The sequence below is a fragment of the Fukomys damarensis genome, unplaced genomic scaffold (genome assembly GCF_012274545.1).
Source record: "Fukomys damarensis isolate Sample0158 unplaced genomic scaffold, DMR_v1.0_HiC HiC_scaffold_33, whole genome shotgun sequence".
Lineage (NCBI taxonomy): Eukaryota > Metazoa > Chordata > Mammalia > Rodentia > Bathyergidae > Fukomys > Fukomys damarensis.
The window spans coordinates 3,449,155-3,466,040 of record NW_022900945.1 but is presented as its reverse complement, the minus strand read 5'-3'; the positions used below and the strand labels follow the sequence as shown (position 1 = coordinate 3,466,040).

Genomic DNA, 16,886 nt, shown 5'->3' with positions numbered 1-16,886 from the left:
TTTTTTTTTTTTTTTTTTTTTTTTTTGACAAGGTTTTTCTTACTAAGTTGCTAAATTGCCCATGCTGGGCTCAAATTTGTAAACCTCCTGCCTCAGCCTTCCAGAGAGCTGGGATTATAGGTGTGTACCACCACTGTGTGTGGCTTGAGTTGGTTCTTTACATTTGCAACCAGAGCCTTGATAAGTAGTTGTACAAAACTATTCCCGCCTAGTCATAATTATATATGAGAATACTCGTTTTAGTGTTGATCATAAAAATACAAAATTAGAAACAAGTTCACCAATCTTGAATTGTTAAATCATTGTTCTTTGATAAGTGAAATACTATCTGACTACTAAAATAATGAAGTAGGTACATTGAAGCTTATATAGAAGACTCGTCAAGATATATTATGGAAAAGAATTTCATAACAAGCATAACACTCTCAATAACATGCATCTTCAAAAAGATTAGCAGGATCATAACAAAGGTTATTTGGGGGACAGGACTGACACTGGGAGTGAAGGAAGACTGTCATTTTTTATTATATATTCCACCGTGCCATTTGAAATTCTCTCACATACAATGGCTTTACTTACACATTAAAATTAAAAAGCGAGGACGGTCTGAATACTAGCTTGAATAGTGGGAAAAACTCAGTTTCCTAGAAACCTCACCAACAAAATGTATGTTTGTCGATCACCAGAAATCAAGACTTGCTAAAGAGATACAGATCGAATTAAAGGGGTAACCCTGGTTGGTGCTTACAATGGGCCGTGTTTCATCACCAGCGGCGGGGAGCCGCAGAACCCCGGTATCCGTGTCGGGTGATCCGCGGGGCAGGTTTCGGGGTAAGCGAGCCTGTGAGTGGGAATGTCTGCAGCGCCTTCCAGACACAGGGAAAAACGTCTGCAGGAGTTCTGAGGACACAGTCAAGGCTGACGACGAATGAGAATTTTATACTCACCATTTACGTAAACGACACAGATCCCTTCTTATACAGTGGAATGACCCTAAAATAACCTAACTCATAATTCTCGTTGGCCCTTCACTTCCCAAAATAGTAATGTTGCTTATGAGTCACAACGATGGAAAGATGAAAATACCTGGTCATACATACCTTTATGAATTTGGGTACATAAGGCGAAATAGGACATTAGTGATGCACATTTCAACACTTAACATTTGTTACCATACCAACGGCGACTAAACGGAAACTCACTGCCTGCCCCCATACTCAGGTTTCAAAAGTACAGTATCTACAGTATATGTCTGTCGCTACAAAATTAAATATCTTCCAAATTCATTTTCCAGGTTCTCTGAATAAGTGTTATTGAAAATAACCTGTCAGAGGTCCTCATAAAATTAAACTTAATGCCATACATCTTAAGCACAAATAATTTTGAAAAATAGACATTTTCAGAAGCTTTCTAAATTTTTATAAACTTTATATAAAAATAATTCGTTCCATATAAAACCCTAGGGATGCTCCCAAACGCATGTAAAAGTAGCTCAGTCCTCATTTACAGCTTTGTCTCTGAAGCCGCTGGCTGCACATGGGGCAGGAACAGAAGAGCATTACTGTTTTTTACCAGCTGTTCAAGAAGCGAAACTGCTGGCCTGGGGACTTAGCTCAGGGGAGCCGCCGCCTGCCTCGCAACTGCAAGTTCCTGAGTTTGATCCCTGCTACCAAAATAATAATAATAATAAATACTAATAAATAGAAGTAAAATGGCTGCCTTCCCTCGCTCACTTATGAATAGTGCGTTTTTTGTAACCACATTTACATTTTTTTCAAATGTAACTTAGCTTAATCGCAGTAGTGTGGACGATTTTAATTCTGTGTTTTAAAGTCTGAGGATGAATATCCTCAAAAATAAATGCTTCATGCAAGTTGGTGAAAGTAAACTCAAGCTGCCTGTTTGGAAGCTAGAAGGCAGAAGAAATTTCTTCTGCAGACCGCAGGAGGTGATGAGCGAGCGGGGTCCCCCTGGCAGCTCTGCGTGGGGCCGGAATGTGTACCGGGGCCTTGCAGCCAGAAGTCTTTGCCTCTTGCAAGGTTAGTGTCACTGTTCCTGAAGGAACGTGACCTATCGGGTGTCTGATATTTGGAGAGAGAGTTGGTTTTTTGAAAAAGGACAAGAGGACTTAGAAGAATGTCGGGACTAGGGTTATATCCTTACTGCAGGCCCAGGGTCTGCTGCGGGCTTGAGAACGCCATCTGGTTCCATTATTTGGAGACTAGGTTTAAAGAGAAAAGGACCTGATCCTCCTGCCAACCCGTAACTCTCCTCAGAAGGGGACACAGGATTCCAACAAAATCCTCTTTGGGAAGTGCACCTAGGTTTTTTTTAAATCTTTGAACTTGGGCTTTCAAAGATGGAAAATAGAAAATTCTGAAAATCCTGACCCATAACTTAGCTTTGAACAATGTTTGCACTTGAAGTTGTAACTCAAGTGATTAATTTCTGAGTTTCTTTTCATAAAATTAAAATTTAAAGAGACTGACTAGTAGCTTATGCTGTCATTAACGGTCTTTAAATGAAAAATAAAAGATTCAGCTTTATCATAACTTAAAAGCCCCAAGCCTGTATTTTACCTCCTTGCCCCCTTAAATTATTTTTAAAGACCTGAGTAGGGTGTGTATCTGACCATTCTAAAGTACAAAACACTCTAATTTCCCCCAAATTTTTTTACCAATCCCCCATTTAACAGCAGTTTTCAGCAGGACCCAACAAAACATTGTGACAGTGAAGTAAACTTTCCATCACCCAGAAACTCTGTGACCGAGGACGAATCCCTTAATCCCCTAAGCTTTAAAAGGAGTGTGGTAGTAACAAATGTCCCGTACGATTACTGCAGGACATGACTTAGGGGACCAGCACAGTGGGCGGTTCAGATGAACAGGGAGCGTTCAGGGAGTGAGTACAAAGCAGTGCGTGTGTGAGTGGAGGGTGGGACCGGCAACACCGAGCCCCTCCCTCAGGCACAGTGACACCCAGCGACCGGACTGGACCACAAGGTGGCCCTGTGAGTGCACGGCCAAGTGGAGCGGTAACTGCGCTGGGTCTCCAGAGCTGCTCGCGTCCTCATCAGAACTGGCTGTGGGTGCTGCCTCTGTGGAGTCTCGGATCTGCCCCCTTGCTGACTCATCCGCCTTCAGGAGACCAACCTCATAGGCCAGGGCTAATTTCTCTATACTCGTCATGTAATGAAATGCCTACTTCCTACTACACAGTCTTGTAACAAAAATACAAACACATCACATCTTCCAAAACGCACAAGGGGACCTAGGTTAAGCGTGTGGGGGGGTGTGTGAATTAGTGCAAAACAAAGACAACTCAGGGAGAAACAAACATACCCTTGAAACAATGATATCTCACAAATGTTTGCATGAAACCTTTCAGAGATGTTGCTATAACAGAGAAGGTTAGTTCTACACAGGTCTAAGGTTCACAGGAGGAGGTGCTCAGTAGGCTTTCTTCTAGCTAGACACAGAGGCTTTCCCCAGTAGCACACGAACAGAATCTGGAACAGCCCACAGACACATTTCAGCTCACCAAGGCTTTCTCACGTTCCCTGTTTGGTCCGTGTTCCTGAGCAAGAACAGACAGCCACAATCCTGGCATGATCATTTTCAAACTGGACCCTGATAGTTTTTTCTCTCTCCTGTGCACAACTCTAAAGGAACCCGTGACACTTCCTATGATCCATCAGAATACAAATCTGAAGGTTTCTTGAATGGAATCACACGGTCAGGTCACACATCTTGTTTTCCACTATCTTATGGGTCTGAGTAGAACAGGTTTGAAACTGGGGCACATAGGACACAAAAGTCTTCTTGCCAGACGTTCCTAAATTGAAATTATTTTCCACCAAATGCGAGCAACTTTCCTGGAGAATCCTGATGTCAGCGAATAAACAGTGGGGCGGAAATGGGCACAGTACTCCCGACTCCTCAGTCAAGAACCCGCCGCTCGCTCTCTTTTTGATCGAGGTGACCCCTAAATAATAGATAGACTTCTCCTTCTGGTTCTCTTCGGGGAAATCTCCCTCCAGCTCCAAGAGTCCTTCCAGCCCTTCCGAGATCGAAAGGTGCGGTGAAATCATGTCGGACGGCTGATCTGATAATATAAAGACTGCTTGAGTTTCTATCTCCCAGGAGCTATTAGAGAAGGAATCTCTCAGCGTCGAACTTTTGCTAGAGAAGCCCTTGCTGACGGAAGCGTGCAGCAGTCCTTGCTCGTCGCCGGCTTCACCCGACTTGGAGTTGCTGACCAGCGCGGCGTACTTGACCGAGGGTGGCCCTGGGCTGTCCTCCTCCCAAGTCACCTTAGTGACCCCCCTGTCGGAGGAGGGAGGGCTGTCACACGGGCCACGCAGGCCGATGGAGCCCTTCTCGGGATCAGGAGCGCTCAGAAGCAGGGAGACCAAAGTCACCGGCGCTCTGTCTTCCTTATTTGTCCGTGGCGTATCGATACTGATATCTTCCGAGATGGTTTCGGGCTCCAAGAGAAGAGGAACAAAGGTCGCTGATCCTGTGTGCTTGATAAAAAGATGCTCAAATGTTTCGGGCTAAAAGAAAAGACACATTTTAGTGCTCAATGATATTAATTTTTTTTTGTTTACTTTATTAGGCCACACTTGCATTTCTGCAAGTGTGTAGGGTTAATAAGAAGGGGTGTAATCCTACCACACATTAATCGCTTTTGGACTAAAACATACATCAAAACTGTAAGGGACAGGGAGCTTGTATGGGATGAGATGGACTTAGGCTTGAGTTCTTCTAATTCTGTGAGCACAAACTCGTACATTAACTCTCTGCCTTTGTCAGCTCCTCTGTAAAAATGAGTTCAGCACTGCTTCATGGCTTTGTGATTAGAAGTCAATAAGATTGCATCCAACAGCGCTTAGCTTTCAACAAACAATCATTACAGTGATGGACAGAATGATGCCCCCTGAAGAATTCCTCACGGCGACAGTAAGTTACAGTCCTACAAGCTGAAAACTTAAACCCCAAGTAGAAAAAAAACAGACTGAATATGAAATCAAATGAGCAAAACATGTCTCAGGGTACCTAAGGAATGATTCTATGATAAGACACGTGACACAGATAAAACAATGGTGACTGCTGAGAATCTGCTGGAGGCGGTGTGAAAATAAGAGCTAGCGATGCTTATGTGTTGAAAATGAAAGAAACCGTCACAGACTTGTAAATTACTGTGCCTTATCAATAACTTCATATAAAAATGTATACTACAGACATGGAATGAAGACAAGAACACAAGATGAATGCAGATCATGTTTTTTATAGGAACGATGGTTACATCATAACAAAACTCTTACAAAGCAGGTACAAATCAAGAATCCATATGCAAAAAGCACAATTCGTACAATGTGAACACATGGAAAAAATAAATGCAAAATAAAAAATACCGTGGATACATCACAATGAAAAGTTAACGCAACTGAATCAAGTCCTATAGAAGATGTGTTCAGTTTATATATCATACATGTAATTGAACTTCTGAATTTTACATTTGTTAAATGCATAGAATGAATCCACATGTGGTGCCTGAGATAATGACACGCTCGACCGCTCTCATAATGGCGAGGATAGGCCACAGAGACAGTTTATCATTAGCACGTGTTCAAACTCTTAAGTGAAATATACTAGTGGTTAAAACCATGAATGAATAAATATATCAAATGCTAAATATAATAATAGTGGAATAAAATCACATAGGCATTAAAATACTGCATAATGACAGATACTGTGTTAGTACAACTTTTCCTATTATTCTACCAACATGATCTAGGAACAGGAGACATTCTATGTCTATTTTCTTTCTGAAAGAAATCGAAGTCTTATTTCCTTTAAACATTTGCTTAGTCATTCTGGTTTTTTCTGAAAGTTTTTGTTTGGGTATGTGCATGCCTGCAATTTATTATTTTAAATTTTAAATGAAGTTGGAAATTAAGATCACCATCATGGAATTAAGTGCTATCAATATGGAAACAAAAAAATGGATACAAATAACCCATACCATGCAGTCATGCTCTGTGTTCCTGTTTGAGATAGTGTTTCCACAGCCTTCATAACAGGTAACTAATCGCTGAAACCAAATACTGTACATCTTCATATGCATTCAGAGGGAAGGTTTCACTAATAAAGAAATCACTGGGGCCGGGGATTTAGCTCAGCAGTTCCGTGGCCTGCCTTGCAAGCACAAGGACCCGAGTTCAATCCCCAGTACCAAAAAAAAAAAAAAAAAAAAAAAATGAGAGATTGCTTGAAAAGCTAAATTTAGCTCTCCTTCTTCTTCCTCCTCCTCTCTCTCTCTGCTCTCTCTCTCTACTCCCACCCCTTGAATAAAATCCCCAGTAGGAAAAAAAAAAAAAGAAATCACTTACCCATACAATATTGAAAAATATGAGTCGCTCAGTCTAGGCACATATTAAATATGTGCTCAACTGGCAAGAATTAAAGAATTATCTGTTCGTAATTTTGCACTCTAATGACATCTGTTAAAAGTCAATGAAGGGGGAAAAAGAGATTATTCCTGCTTTCTTAGGTTTTTTAAAGACATCCTAGTACAACTGTGAGTAAAATCTAAATATAATTGACCCACAGAGAGCCTGTTTGAGTATTATTTGGGTTCATATCTAAGCTCTCTGGTTTAGTCTGTGAGCAACTGAGTATGTGCAGGATGCTAAACTCAAAGAATGGCAAGTGGTCTATCTTCAGTCCTATCCTCACCATGACCTATTTGTAAAAGCTCCAAAGAATCCCCTTTCTTTGTATCATGGCACGTTTCCTGCCTGCCATAAGTTTTGGACACTTCCGTGGCAATAAATTGGATTTGGGCAAGAATTGCACAAGAAGGCTGGACTGGAAGTTTATGTTCTTTTCAGAATTAGGCATTCCACCTGAGTGTGTACAGTTACCCTGATATGAACTGTAATTTTTACTAGTCTGTGACCAGCACAAACCACAACTTCTGGCTTTCTTTGGGTTGCAATGAAAGTTAGTACATAAGGCATTATCAAGACTATTGAAAACTGAAATTCACAGATTGGCCAAAGTTAGATGTACAAAAGCTACAAGACATTCAAAAGAACACCCAAACAGGTAAATTTATGGGCCCAACTGTCTAAAAAGGAATCTGATGAAAATTTTGAGATGGGAAAATACAAAACCAGTATTTCCCATTCACTTTGCAGTTACAGCCCTCGTGTTTGCAGGGCCATCTGTCAGAAGGCACAGATTTAGGGCCCACTGGGTCACAGCGTTATCTATGGGCATACAATGGCCTCTGGTAGGCAGTTCTAACAGAAACGGTCATGATGCTTTTTGTTTCATGACTATGACAATGACACGTAACAAGCCAAAAATCATGAATGTCACTTTTAAACTGTAGATGACCTGAAAAATCACACATCCAAACAGACATGGATTCAGACCTATAGCATGACCCAAATGTACACATCTATTTTAAATTCTAAACGAACATAATCCACCATATGTTAGTTCTCAAGAGTTCAATGAAATTATGTTTTAGATTTGTTCCCCTTCTTCAAAATGTAAAAATCTTCTAATGTTCTATGAACTGTCGGGAAGTTGGTACATTGAGTTCATCAGCAGTGATCATGATTAGACTTCAAAGAATGTCAATTCTCTGTTTAGATAAAATAAAATAAGAAAGCAAAATAAAAAAGTCACTCAGGAAGCAAAAGATAAGATTCCAAAATATTTTTTGTTAGGCATGGTTCTGTACTCTCAGTTAAACTCTTGTGTTATATTATGTTATATTATGGTTAATAGCCTTTCCTTTTAGGAAAGGGAAAAATTAAACTAAGGTGGCTTTTTTCAGTTTTTAAATTTGTGTTTTAATGTTACATGCTAAGGATAGTCTTAATTACTCCAGCACAAGAAAAACTGTGGAGAAATAACAGAAAAAGGTAAAAGGAAAAATCCAAAGGGCTGGGAAAAGGAGCGGGGGATAAAACCAACAGTAAGATTGGAATGTTTGTTTGGAAGTAGAAAGAAAAAGAATAGAACAATGAGAAGAAAAATTTTAAAATAAAGAGAAGGAAGTACTAAAATAGTGAATTGAAAGAATCACAAAACCTTTGCTGTGAGGTTTTTTGGTTTTTTTCTTAATGCAGAAAAGAGACTTAATAAATCTTCTGGTTCAGCTCTCCCTTTTTTAAACAAAGGAGCGAGGCCTATGAAACTGTTTGGCTAAGGTGACAGAGCTAGTTAGAGCAGAGTAGTACTGTGACTTAGTTCTTCTCTTTTCTGGTCCAACTATCTTTCTAAAACACAGTGGAAGATGAAAGAAGTCCCAGACACAAAAAGGCAGGAGAATATGCTGTATTCCTTTTATACTTGCTGGAATAGAGTTGAGCTGATTAAATCATATTTTCTCCTGGTTCCTTATGACCTGAGAGATATAAGGAATAAGAAATAACAAAACTGAAATAATATTTGAGGGTAGTGGAATATGTACTTCCAGGTCCAGTAATACACACTTTAAGGCAAGGAGATTAGCTACTTCTAAACAGAACATCTAACTCAAAATTGCACCAGTTCTTGCACCTGAGAGAAAGGGCAATCTCAGGACTTCAGGCACAATTCTGACTCAGATCTGTGTGGTACAGTGCTAGATCACAGTTGTTGAGCTCTTTCTTTAAAAGCCCAGAGCTGGTTGGTTAAATAATCCGGGAGAGTCTTCAGAGGCCCAGGAAAAGTACACTTGCCTTTAGTTTTACTTGGTCCCCTTGAATTAAGTTGGTAAGGACATTCTTAGAGAACCTAGCATAAAAGTAGACCAAAGAACAGAGTTGGACCAGAGAAAAAAATAAAAGAAGAGAAAATATTGTAAAATAAACTTTAAAATGCCAAAGAATGAAATGAATTAAAGTTAAATCAAAAGAGTTTTAAAATAGTTGCAAGGGGAAAGCTTCAGATGATTTGGATTTAGAGGAAAAAATAATCAGGCAAAAATTCTAAAAAAAAAAAGCACAAAATAAGTCAAGAAAGGTTTATTGTCTTTTATACTCTGAAATATTCATCACAGGAAAAGAAAGGCTATTGAGTCACTACAATATATTTTCCTACACCAAAGATTCAGTCTTTATTTAAGATTCTGATCTTTAACATATAAAGAGAAATTGTGTAAAGAATTCAAATTCAAAATGGCAGACTGAACGTGTTTCTTTCTCGTCTCTTTAGAGATTCTGTATGAAGGTATGTGAATAAATCAAACACAGAATGATCTGAGAAGAGTAATAGGGGATAAATAATTTTAATTCATTTGTAAAGATTATACACACAGTGTTAGACCAAAAGAAATAAGTAAAGGGAGCTGAAGAACAGAACATATCCGGAGTGGGCTGTAGCTGTAGAGACAGTCCATCAGCCCTGCTAAGCATGGTGCGGGAGAGAGGGAGGAGAGGGAGGGAACAGAGATGAAACTAGGAAGAAAGGAGCCCCACGGCTGGAAACTGGGGCAGGCTGGGCTCTGCGAATGTGGAGAGGCTCTGTACACCCAACCTAACACAGTAAAGCTTTGTGTACAAACTGTCCACACCACAAAGGAGGGAATTCCTGTTCCCAAAAACAACTGAGGAAGAGTCAGGGAGAAAGAGAGCAGTCTTGGGATATTACTCTCTCAGAGCACATCTTTGTACGAGAGTGGAGTCCTGGCTACTCACCTGGGACAACTGTCCCTGTGTATCTGCCCTAGGCTCTCAGGCAACTGGTCTATTGCTTCATCCCAATAAGAATAAAGGGTAAAGGGCTGCCAGATATTTGGGGGAGGCCTCAATTTTTTTCAAAAGACTAAGATGAGAGGAAAATATGATTCAACAGAAACAAAGTTCACAACATGGAAAGAAAAGATAATATTTCTAATTAAAACAAATCCTCTAGGGAAGGGGATTTAGCTCAGTGGTGCCACTGCCTGCCTCACAAGCACAAGGTCCTGAGTTTGATCCCCGGTACAAACAAAAAGACTACTTAGAAAAGTATAATAATAATAATAATCCTAAATAAAAATCCAATGAAACTACTGGATGAACAGAAAGGTCTCAATGCAAAACAAAAATACAGAGAAAGAGACAACATTAGATCAGATATATACAATATAGAAGATCCATGGAGAAGGTCAACATCCAACAAACAAACCTATGAGAACCAAAGAAACAAGAGGACAGAAAGGAAATCAAAGAAATAATGGTATTTCTTAGAGCCGGCAAGAGAAAAAATTGAGTCTCTTCAAACGATACCAAGTGAAATGAAAAAAAGAAACACCTTTGACACAATGCTAAAATTTCACATCAAAAATGGAAAAGTGCTTTGAAAAAGATAAATCTACAAGTACTCAGGAAAAAACTGGAATGGGATCTGTCTTCTGAGAAACTACTCAGGACACAAGAAAGGCAGAAATTGTCCCAAAATTCCATTGGAAAGGCTTTTTCAAAATAAAAATTGAAATCCCATCAAATGTGCAACAGAAGGAACTTCAGACATGCAGAGACTGAGACTGAACCCAGAACCTTTCTTAGAAGGTCACTTCAGGATGTGTTAAGAAAGATGAAGAGAAGGAAGCTGGGAAACACTGATGAGTAGAAATGAGTTAAAGCAACATTCAAGAGTGACAGTTTACAGAATTTTACAAAAGTCTAATTCACTTTGAAGTTGGAGAAAAAAGGGATCCCAGAACAGACTGTACTAAAACAAGTCTCTAGTGAAAACAAGGACTGGATAAAATAGTTTATACACTAGAAACACACAAGAGGGTAAGCTGACAGATGGATGATAGATACTAGGCAACTGGGAGACAGACGATGGACAATTAGAAACTCTAGGGCAAAAAAAAGGATAAAACAAAGTAATAAAATAACACCAACTAACATTTGGCACAATTTTGATCAAGTAGAATGCTTCTAATGTTTCTAAAGAAAATCTCCTTTAACACTGGATCCACCAAGAAATGTAATCATGTTACACTACCTGTTTCTACAAGGAATGTACACATGATTATAACAATCGAAATTCCACATAGTAGTTGGCTATTTTTAAAGATGAACCCACGTACAAAGTACATTACAGGATGTTATCAACTCTGACTTTAGTAAAAGTACAGTTAGTAATTTCTAGAGATTGAAAAGTAGAGGGAAAATAGAGGCAAGGATAACTGAATGAATGTGCCAATTTCACACAAAAAGAGGGTAGACTGAAGAGTGAGAACATTTTTCTGAGGTTGTACAGCAACTAAACAGTGACAGAACAGTACAGTAAGACCAGGAGGAGAGGACAAAAAGTACTTGTGTGAACAAATCACTTACTAGAGTGGGAAACTGCAACTAATGCTTACAGCTCAGTGCCGTCTAAGCATGTGATTTTTATAGAAATCTGAAGGTAAACTGCCAGCAAAATGAAAAGCAAGACAGTTAAAAGAAGGGGCAGTGGGAATGCAAGACTAAGAGCAGAGAGGGAGGAGGAGGAGGAGACTCCATTTTTAATAAATGCTCTTCACACTATTTCACACTAAGCTACACACATGTGTTTCTTTCAAAACCCTTTCTTTTACTGTAATGGAAAATGTTAAGGAGAACAAGGTGACTTTCACAGCCATACTTCCTGCAGCCGTTTGTAACATTCGGATGAAAAATGAGCTCAGATAAGGTGAGAGGGGAGTGGATGAATGAACGGTGGTCGGTTCCTAGGCTGCGTCGCTACAGAGCAGGCCCACGGTGAGCTGCAGTGACTGTCACCATGGAGACGTCTCCACAACAGCACCGGCAGGACAAGTCCTCCGGGATGAGATGGACGGTGGACCACACTAATGACACCCCAAAGGGTTGCTGCCCATTGGCCACACACGCACAAACGTGAGTGCAGCACAAAATGGATTAACATGCATTATATTTTGGAAGAGGGATTCGAACTGGTAAAGGGAATAAGCAGGACAAACTTTATCTGTATTGCTCATTATGAAAAAAATGAGGCAAATACGTAAAATGTTAAGACACTAGGTTTCTAGAGAGGTGTTCCCCTCCCCCGGGTACTGGGGGTCAAACACACACAGTCTAGGGAATCACTGTACCCCCGAGCCATACCAACCCGGCATTATTCTATTTTTGTGTATTTATGTTATCTGAAATATTGACAGGGAAGAGGGTAAAACATACAAAAGAAAGACCTTGAGGAAGTTATATTAGGAGAATTATTTGGAATCCCACATGGAATAATTCTATTGTTATTACCAATGTCTTGTATGTAGCAGATTTAAAGAAATATTTTCTTTTAAAAACATCTCAAAATACTGGATTTTAAAAAATTTGGCATCCTTGATTTGCATGGTTTAGTATAGATTTCAATTTATTATAAATCAAAGAGAATGATAGCTTAAAAAGTAGAAGAAATTAATATTAGTGTACATGTTGGAGACTCTGTGGGATGTCTAGGAATTAGAAGACCAGCTAGAATATTTCATAACAATCAATGTTCCTAAACATAGGAATCTGGAGAGCAAATTAAAGAAAGCACTTTACATAGAAAATTATTTCTTCCTTTAAAATTGATCATGTTTAAATCTCTTTGCTTTGGTGAAGTTTTTGCTTGCTTGTTCTGTGTTAGAACTGGACACCCCACATAGTGCTTGTCCCTCTATCATTTAAAGGTCATGGATTCTTTTCATGCTTTGGCAATTATGAATAACCCTCCTATAAATCCTCACGGGTAAACTGCCACACACACAGATGATTCCGTTTCTGCTGGTGCACGCCTATCACTTTGCTCCACAAGGGCTGCCCTACTTTAATCATCCCCACCAGCAATGGATGCTACTTCAAGTTCTCCACATTCTGGACAATATTTTATCTGTTTTTTTACAACATCCATCCTGCCAGGCATGCAATGGTACCTCGGGTTTCTGACTTTCATCTTCCCAATGTCTAACGATGTTGAACAGCCATTTGTTAGGTACAAGGTGCACACCTTGTTTGGATGAATACCTAGTCAGATCCTTGCCCATTTCTTATTGTGTTAAAATGTGTGTGTGTGTGTGTGTGTATGTGGTTTACCATTTTAACTATGTAATTTAGTATTAAGTGCCTCAAGGAGCACATGGTTAATACAGAACCAATGAGAGGTATGGGTCTGGCTTAGATGGAGAAGGATTTGAACCCAGGTTTTTACATGCTGGGTGGTCAAGATAAGCAACTGAACCACCCTGAGTGACAGCTTTGCCCTCAGACAGCTTTGCCTCTGAGAGAATAAAATGCGGTAACACAAGTATAAAGGCACAGGACAGACCAGAAACTTGCCTTTTAATTCTTTAGCAATAAAAAGTGAGTTTTACTATTTTATTTTTCCTCCCAAAACACATGTTAGTCATTTAGGAGATTAAAGTGGGAAGGTCGGGTATAGATAAGTTTGTATCTTTTTTAGACCAAATTTTACCTGTAATGAAGTCTTTAAGGTTAGATTCTTCACTTTGTAAACATTCCCATATATTCCCAAACTGATTTACTCTCAATGCAGCTACTAAGCCCTAGTACTAAGCTAAGCTTTTCTGCCTCAATTATGCTTAGAAAATATTTTATAAGATTAGAATGCCAAATATTTGCAAAAGCAATCAACTTTCCAAGGAAGGATCACATATCTTAAAAATCCTTTACCTTTCTTTACCAGAATCTGGAAAATTTTGGTGAGACTGCAGTCGACTCACATGTCGTATCTGGCAGAAGGAGCCACGCTCACCTTCCGGAAGCATTAAAAGGAGAACCTGGGGTAGGACACAGTCTACAGATACTCTCCTCCCTCGGCCACCCTACTTCCACCCAGAGTCCTGCGTGCCAGGAATTTTCTGATAAGGGGAAAAACCCATCAGTGCAGATTCAAACTGCATCATGCTACAGTGGGTCTGACCTTGCCCTGGTAAATACAAGAGGTGGCTTTTGTGGTGCCAGACAGTTTCCAAAAGACAAACGATTCATGTAAACCCTCACTACCGCCTCTTCTGAAAACAGGGCGCTGTGTTCTTCCAATGAAAGAGTACAACTGAATCCTTTGCACTGTCCGTTACGTCTACAGTATTACTTGTCTAGCGTTCTCTGATACACTGTAAAGTGATGCTTTCTCATGGCAAATCATAGGTCATTTAAACAATATTAAATTAGTTTAGCAGGCTGCAGACAGCATTAACAAATGACATCGAATTCTAAAAATGCTCTATTTATTCTACTTTGAGCAAGTAGAATCACTGTATGTACCCTTCCTTCCACTCTTGCATATTTAAGTGTGTGCTGAGTTGGAATGGAAGGTCAAATGTCTTGCTTACTGTGGATTCTCAGTGAAAGAAAAGGAGAAGAAAGTCACTGCTACACAGGACAGCTACTGTTAAGACAGGTTCCAAAATCAGACAAGCTGAGAGGCTGATCCTGACTCCAAAGCAAACAACCTCCCCACTTTGAACACCCGTTTTCTCTTCTATAAACGAAGTTGCTGATACTCATCTACCCTACGTGTAACTGAAAGACAACAGTAATCTAAACTATGTATGTACTAAAAAATAGTAACTAATATTCATTGAGACCTTTCTGGGTCACAAGCGCTGGCTTCTGTGATTTCCAAAGCAACCCAATAGTGCCATGGCTTACCTCATTTTACAGAAGAGAAAACCAAAAAAACATTAAACAGTTAAAGGGAAAATCCACATGAGTGGAAGAGTATCTCAGCCATTCAGACATAAAAAATGGGCACTCTGGTTGGGAGTTGCTGGTCCTTATTTAATGAATTCAACTCTAGTATTTTGCATATAGCAAGAAGAGTTCCATTGATATGTGTGATGGATAAAATATGAGCCTCGTGCTCAGAGCACTATACACAATACATGAAACAACAAAATGATCTAGGAACTTCAGCGGAGTAGCAATTCTTCTGAACTAGTACGTTACTTACAGGGCAGCATGGGAAAGAAGAGCCTCCGTGAGGAGGAAGGCTCTGCAAAGCTGGAAGGAATCAGAAGGTAAAGGCACAACCGAGGCCCGGGACAGAAATACCTAGACATGGGCCGGGGATTTTCCTCAGTGGTGTCACCACTTGCCTTGCAAGCACAAGGTCCTGAGTTTGATCCCCAGTGCCAAAAAAAGAAAATACCTAGCCATGTAGGTGACTAACAGATAGCAGAGAGAGGTCCCAAACTCTGGCTGGGGGCGCTGCATCCTGTGGTTAAAGTGAGCCACTGAAGGCTTCTAACAAAGATTATGTCTACGAAAGAAGTAATCACTGACAACGTGATAGCCTCTAAATAATTACTGTGTTTACAACACAGGGCATGTTACACGCAGACTGAATTTTATTTTTTCCAACGTTGCAATTTTACTTTTTGCAACCTTGTTGCAGGCAGAATTAACAAAGCATTCATTAAGCTCTACAGTTTGGGGGAAATTCTATTACAGAACTAAGTTCAAGTGTCTTTTACAGTTCACTATTTCGTAGTCTTCTACCTTGAGTGGGAATATCTGCGTAAATCGAAGCTTCAGCAGGATAACTGCATGTTTTCAGATTGTAAGATAAAAATAAAAAGGATTATTTATATAATTTTAAGTTCAATTAAATAATTATGTATAATTTTAAGTCGACTTACATAATTATGGGTATTCAATAGTAGAGATTATTGATTCTAAGTCTTGTGCCCAAAGATAGTTTGTACCAAAAAGTGTAGCCCAATTATCTATCCTTCCTCAGATTTGACCCTTAATATTCTAACATTTATTTTATTATGTATTGTGACCAGAAGAAAGATATAAATTGTCTGCTCTCAGATAATGAACTACTGAATTTTGCTTCCTTCTAGTTGCAAATTCCTACATCCTACTATCTATAAGAATGTATAATAAACAGACTCATATTTAAATGAATAAAATAAAAACATTTAAATCTTAAAATGTTTAAAGATATAGAAGTCACGTGGCATCTAACATGCAATCTTATATATTCTGGGTTCAAAATTTGAAAAAGTGACCTTCTGAAAGTTAAGTCCTTGTGCCCAGGAACAGTTCTTGGGGTTTGGAACATCATCCCAAAACAGCTTTTTCATTCTATAAAGGAAAAGAAAGCATTAGAAACACACACACTCACACACACAAAAGCATACTGAAAATATTAATAATGAATATAAACTACAGAAATGAGTCCATCAGACCAGTTAACCTCAGTAGAGTCAGATTCATTTTTACATTCTGTTCCAGGATGAGGTCCATCAGATTTCCCTCTATTTATCATAATAAATAGCCCACCTTTATTGAAATCTGTGTGGCAGGCTCTGTGCTACCTTTTGAATAGATTTTACAAAGAAAAAATAAAATGTTAAAAATGGCCATCATGTGAGTGTCAGAAACATGGCTCTCCCCCTCACGTGACTAAAAACTAAAGGTCAGACTCTAAAAGCTTCTTTTCCTCTTTTCTGCTAAAAGACAAACATCTCTACAGACGTGGATGTGAGAAATCACCTCACTAGTCTGGGTTTCTCTGCACAGAGAAAGAAGTGGCACCTGTGTCCACCCTGGGAACAGGGCCGCTCTCCTGCAGCCAGCACCACCCCGGCTGCACCAGGCAAAAAAAGTCCACTTCCAAAGACCTGGGACCGCCAGAAGAACCCTTAACCACTTTACACCCAGAAGCACACTGCCCAGGACTCCCTGTCATCACTGTGTCGTTCCTGAACCAGGGGGAGTGTGAGGTGCGGGGACTTCCTTGGGGTTATGCTGTCCTATCAAAAAGGAAAGTCAGGGAGCCGGGGATTTAGCTCAGTGGTTCGGTGGCCTGCCGTGCAAGTGCAAGGACCTGAGTTCAATCCCCGGTACCAAAAAAAAAAAAAAAAAAAAAAAA

General features: G+C 39.6%; 1 protein-coding gene across 5 annotated transcripts in view; it reads right to left on the bottom strand.

Annotated features, from left to right (window-relative positions):
- Positions 1–3,613: 3,613 nt before the first annotated feature.
- The window catches only part of Lepr (leptin receptor), a 60,873-nt gene continuing 47,600 nt past the window's right edge, over positions 3,614–16,886 (bottom strand). For 2 of the 5 annotated variants that reach the window (XM_010605084.2, XM_010605083.2), the window contains 2 exons: positions 16,021–16,096; positions 3,617–4,555 (listed from right to left, as the gene is read on the bottom strand). In XM_010605084.2, the coding sequence (XP_010603386.1) occupies positions 3,728–4,555; positions 16,021–16,096 (904 nt within the window). In that variant the 3' untranslated portion in view covers positions 3,617–3,727. Of the gene's footprint in view, positions 4,556–6,349; positions 7,660–14,597; positions 15,547–16,020; positions 16,097–16,886 lie in introns of those variants that run through there. The other 3 variants (XM_010605085.3, XM_010605086.3, XM_010605087.3) reach the window with 3 other exon arrangements.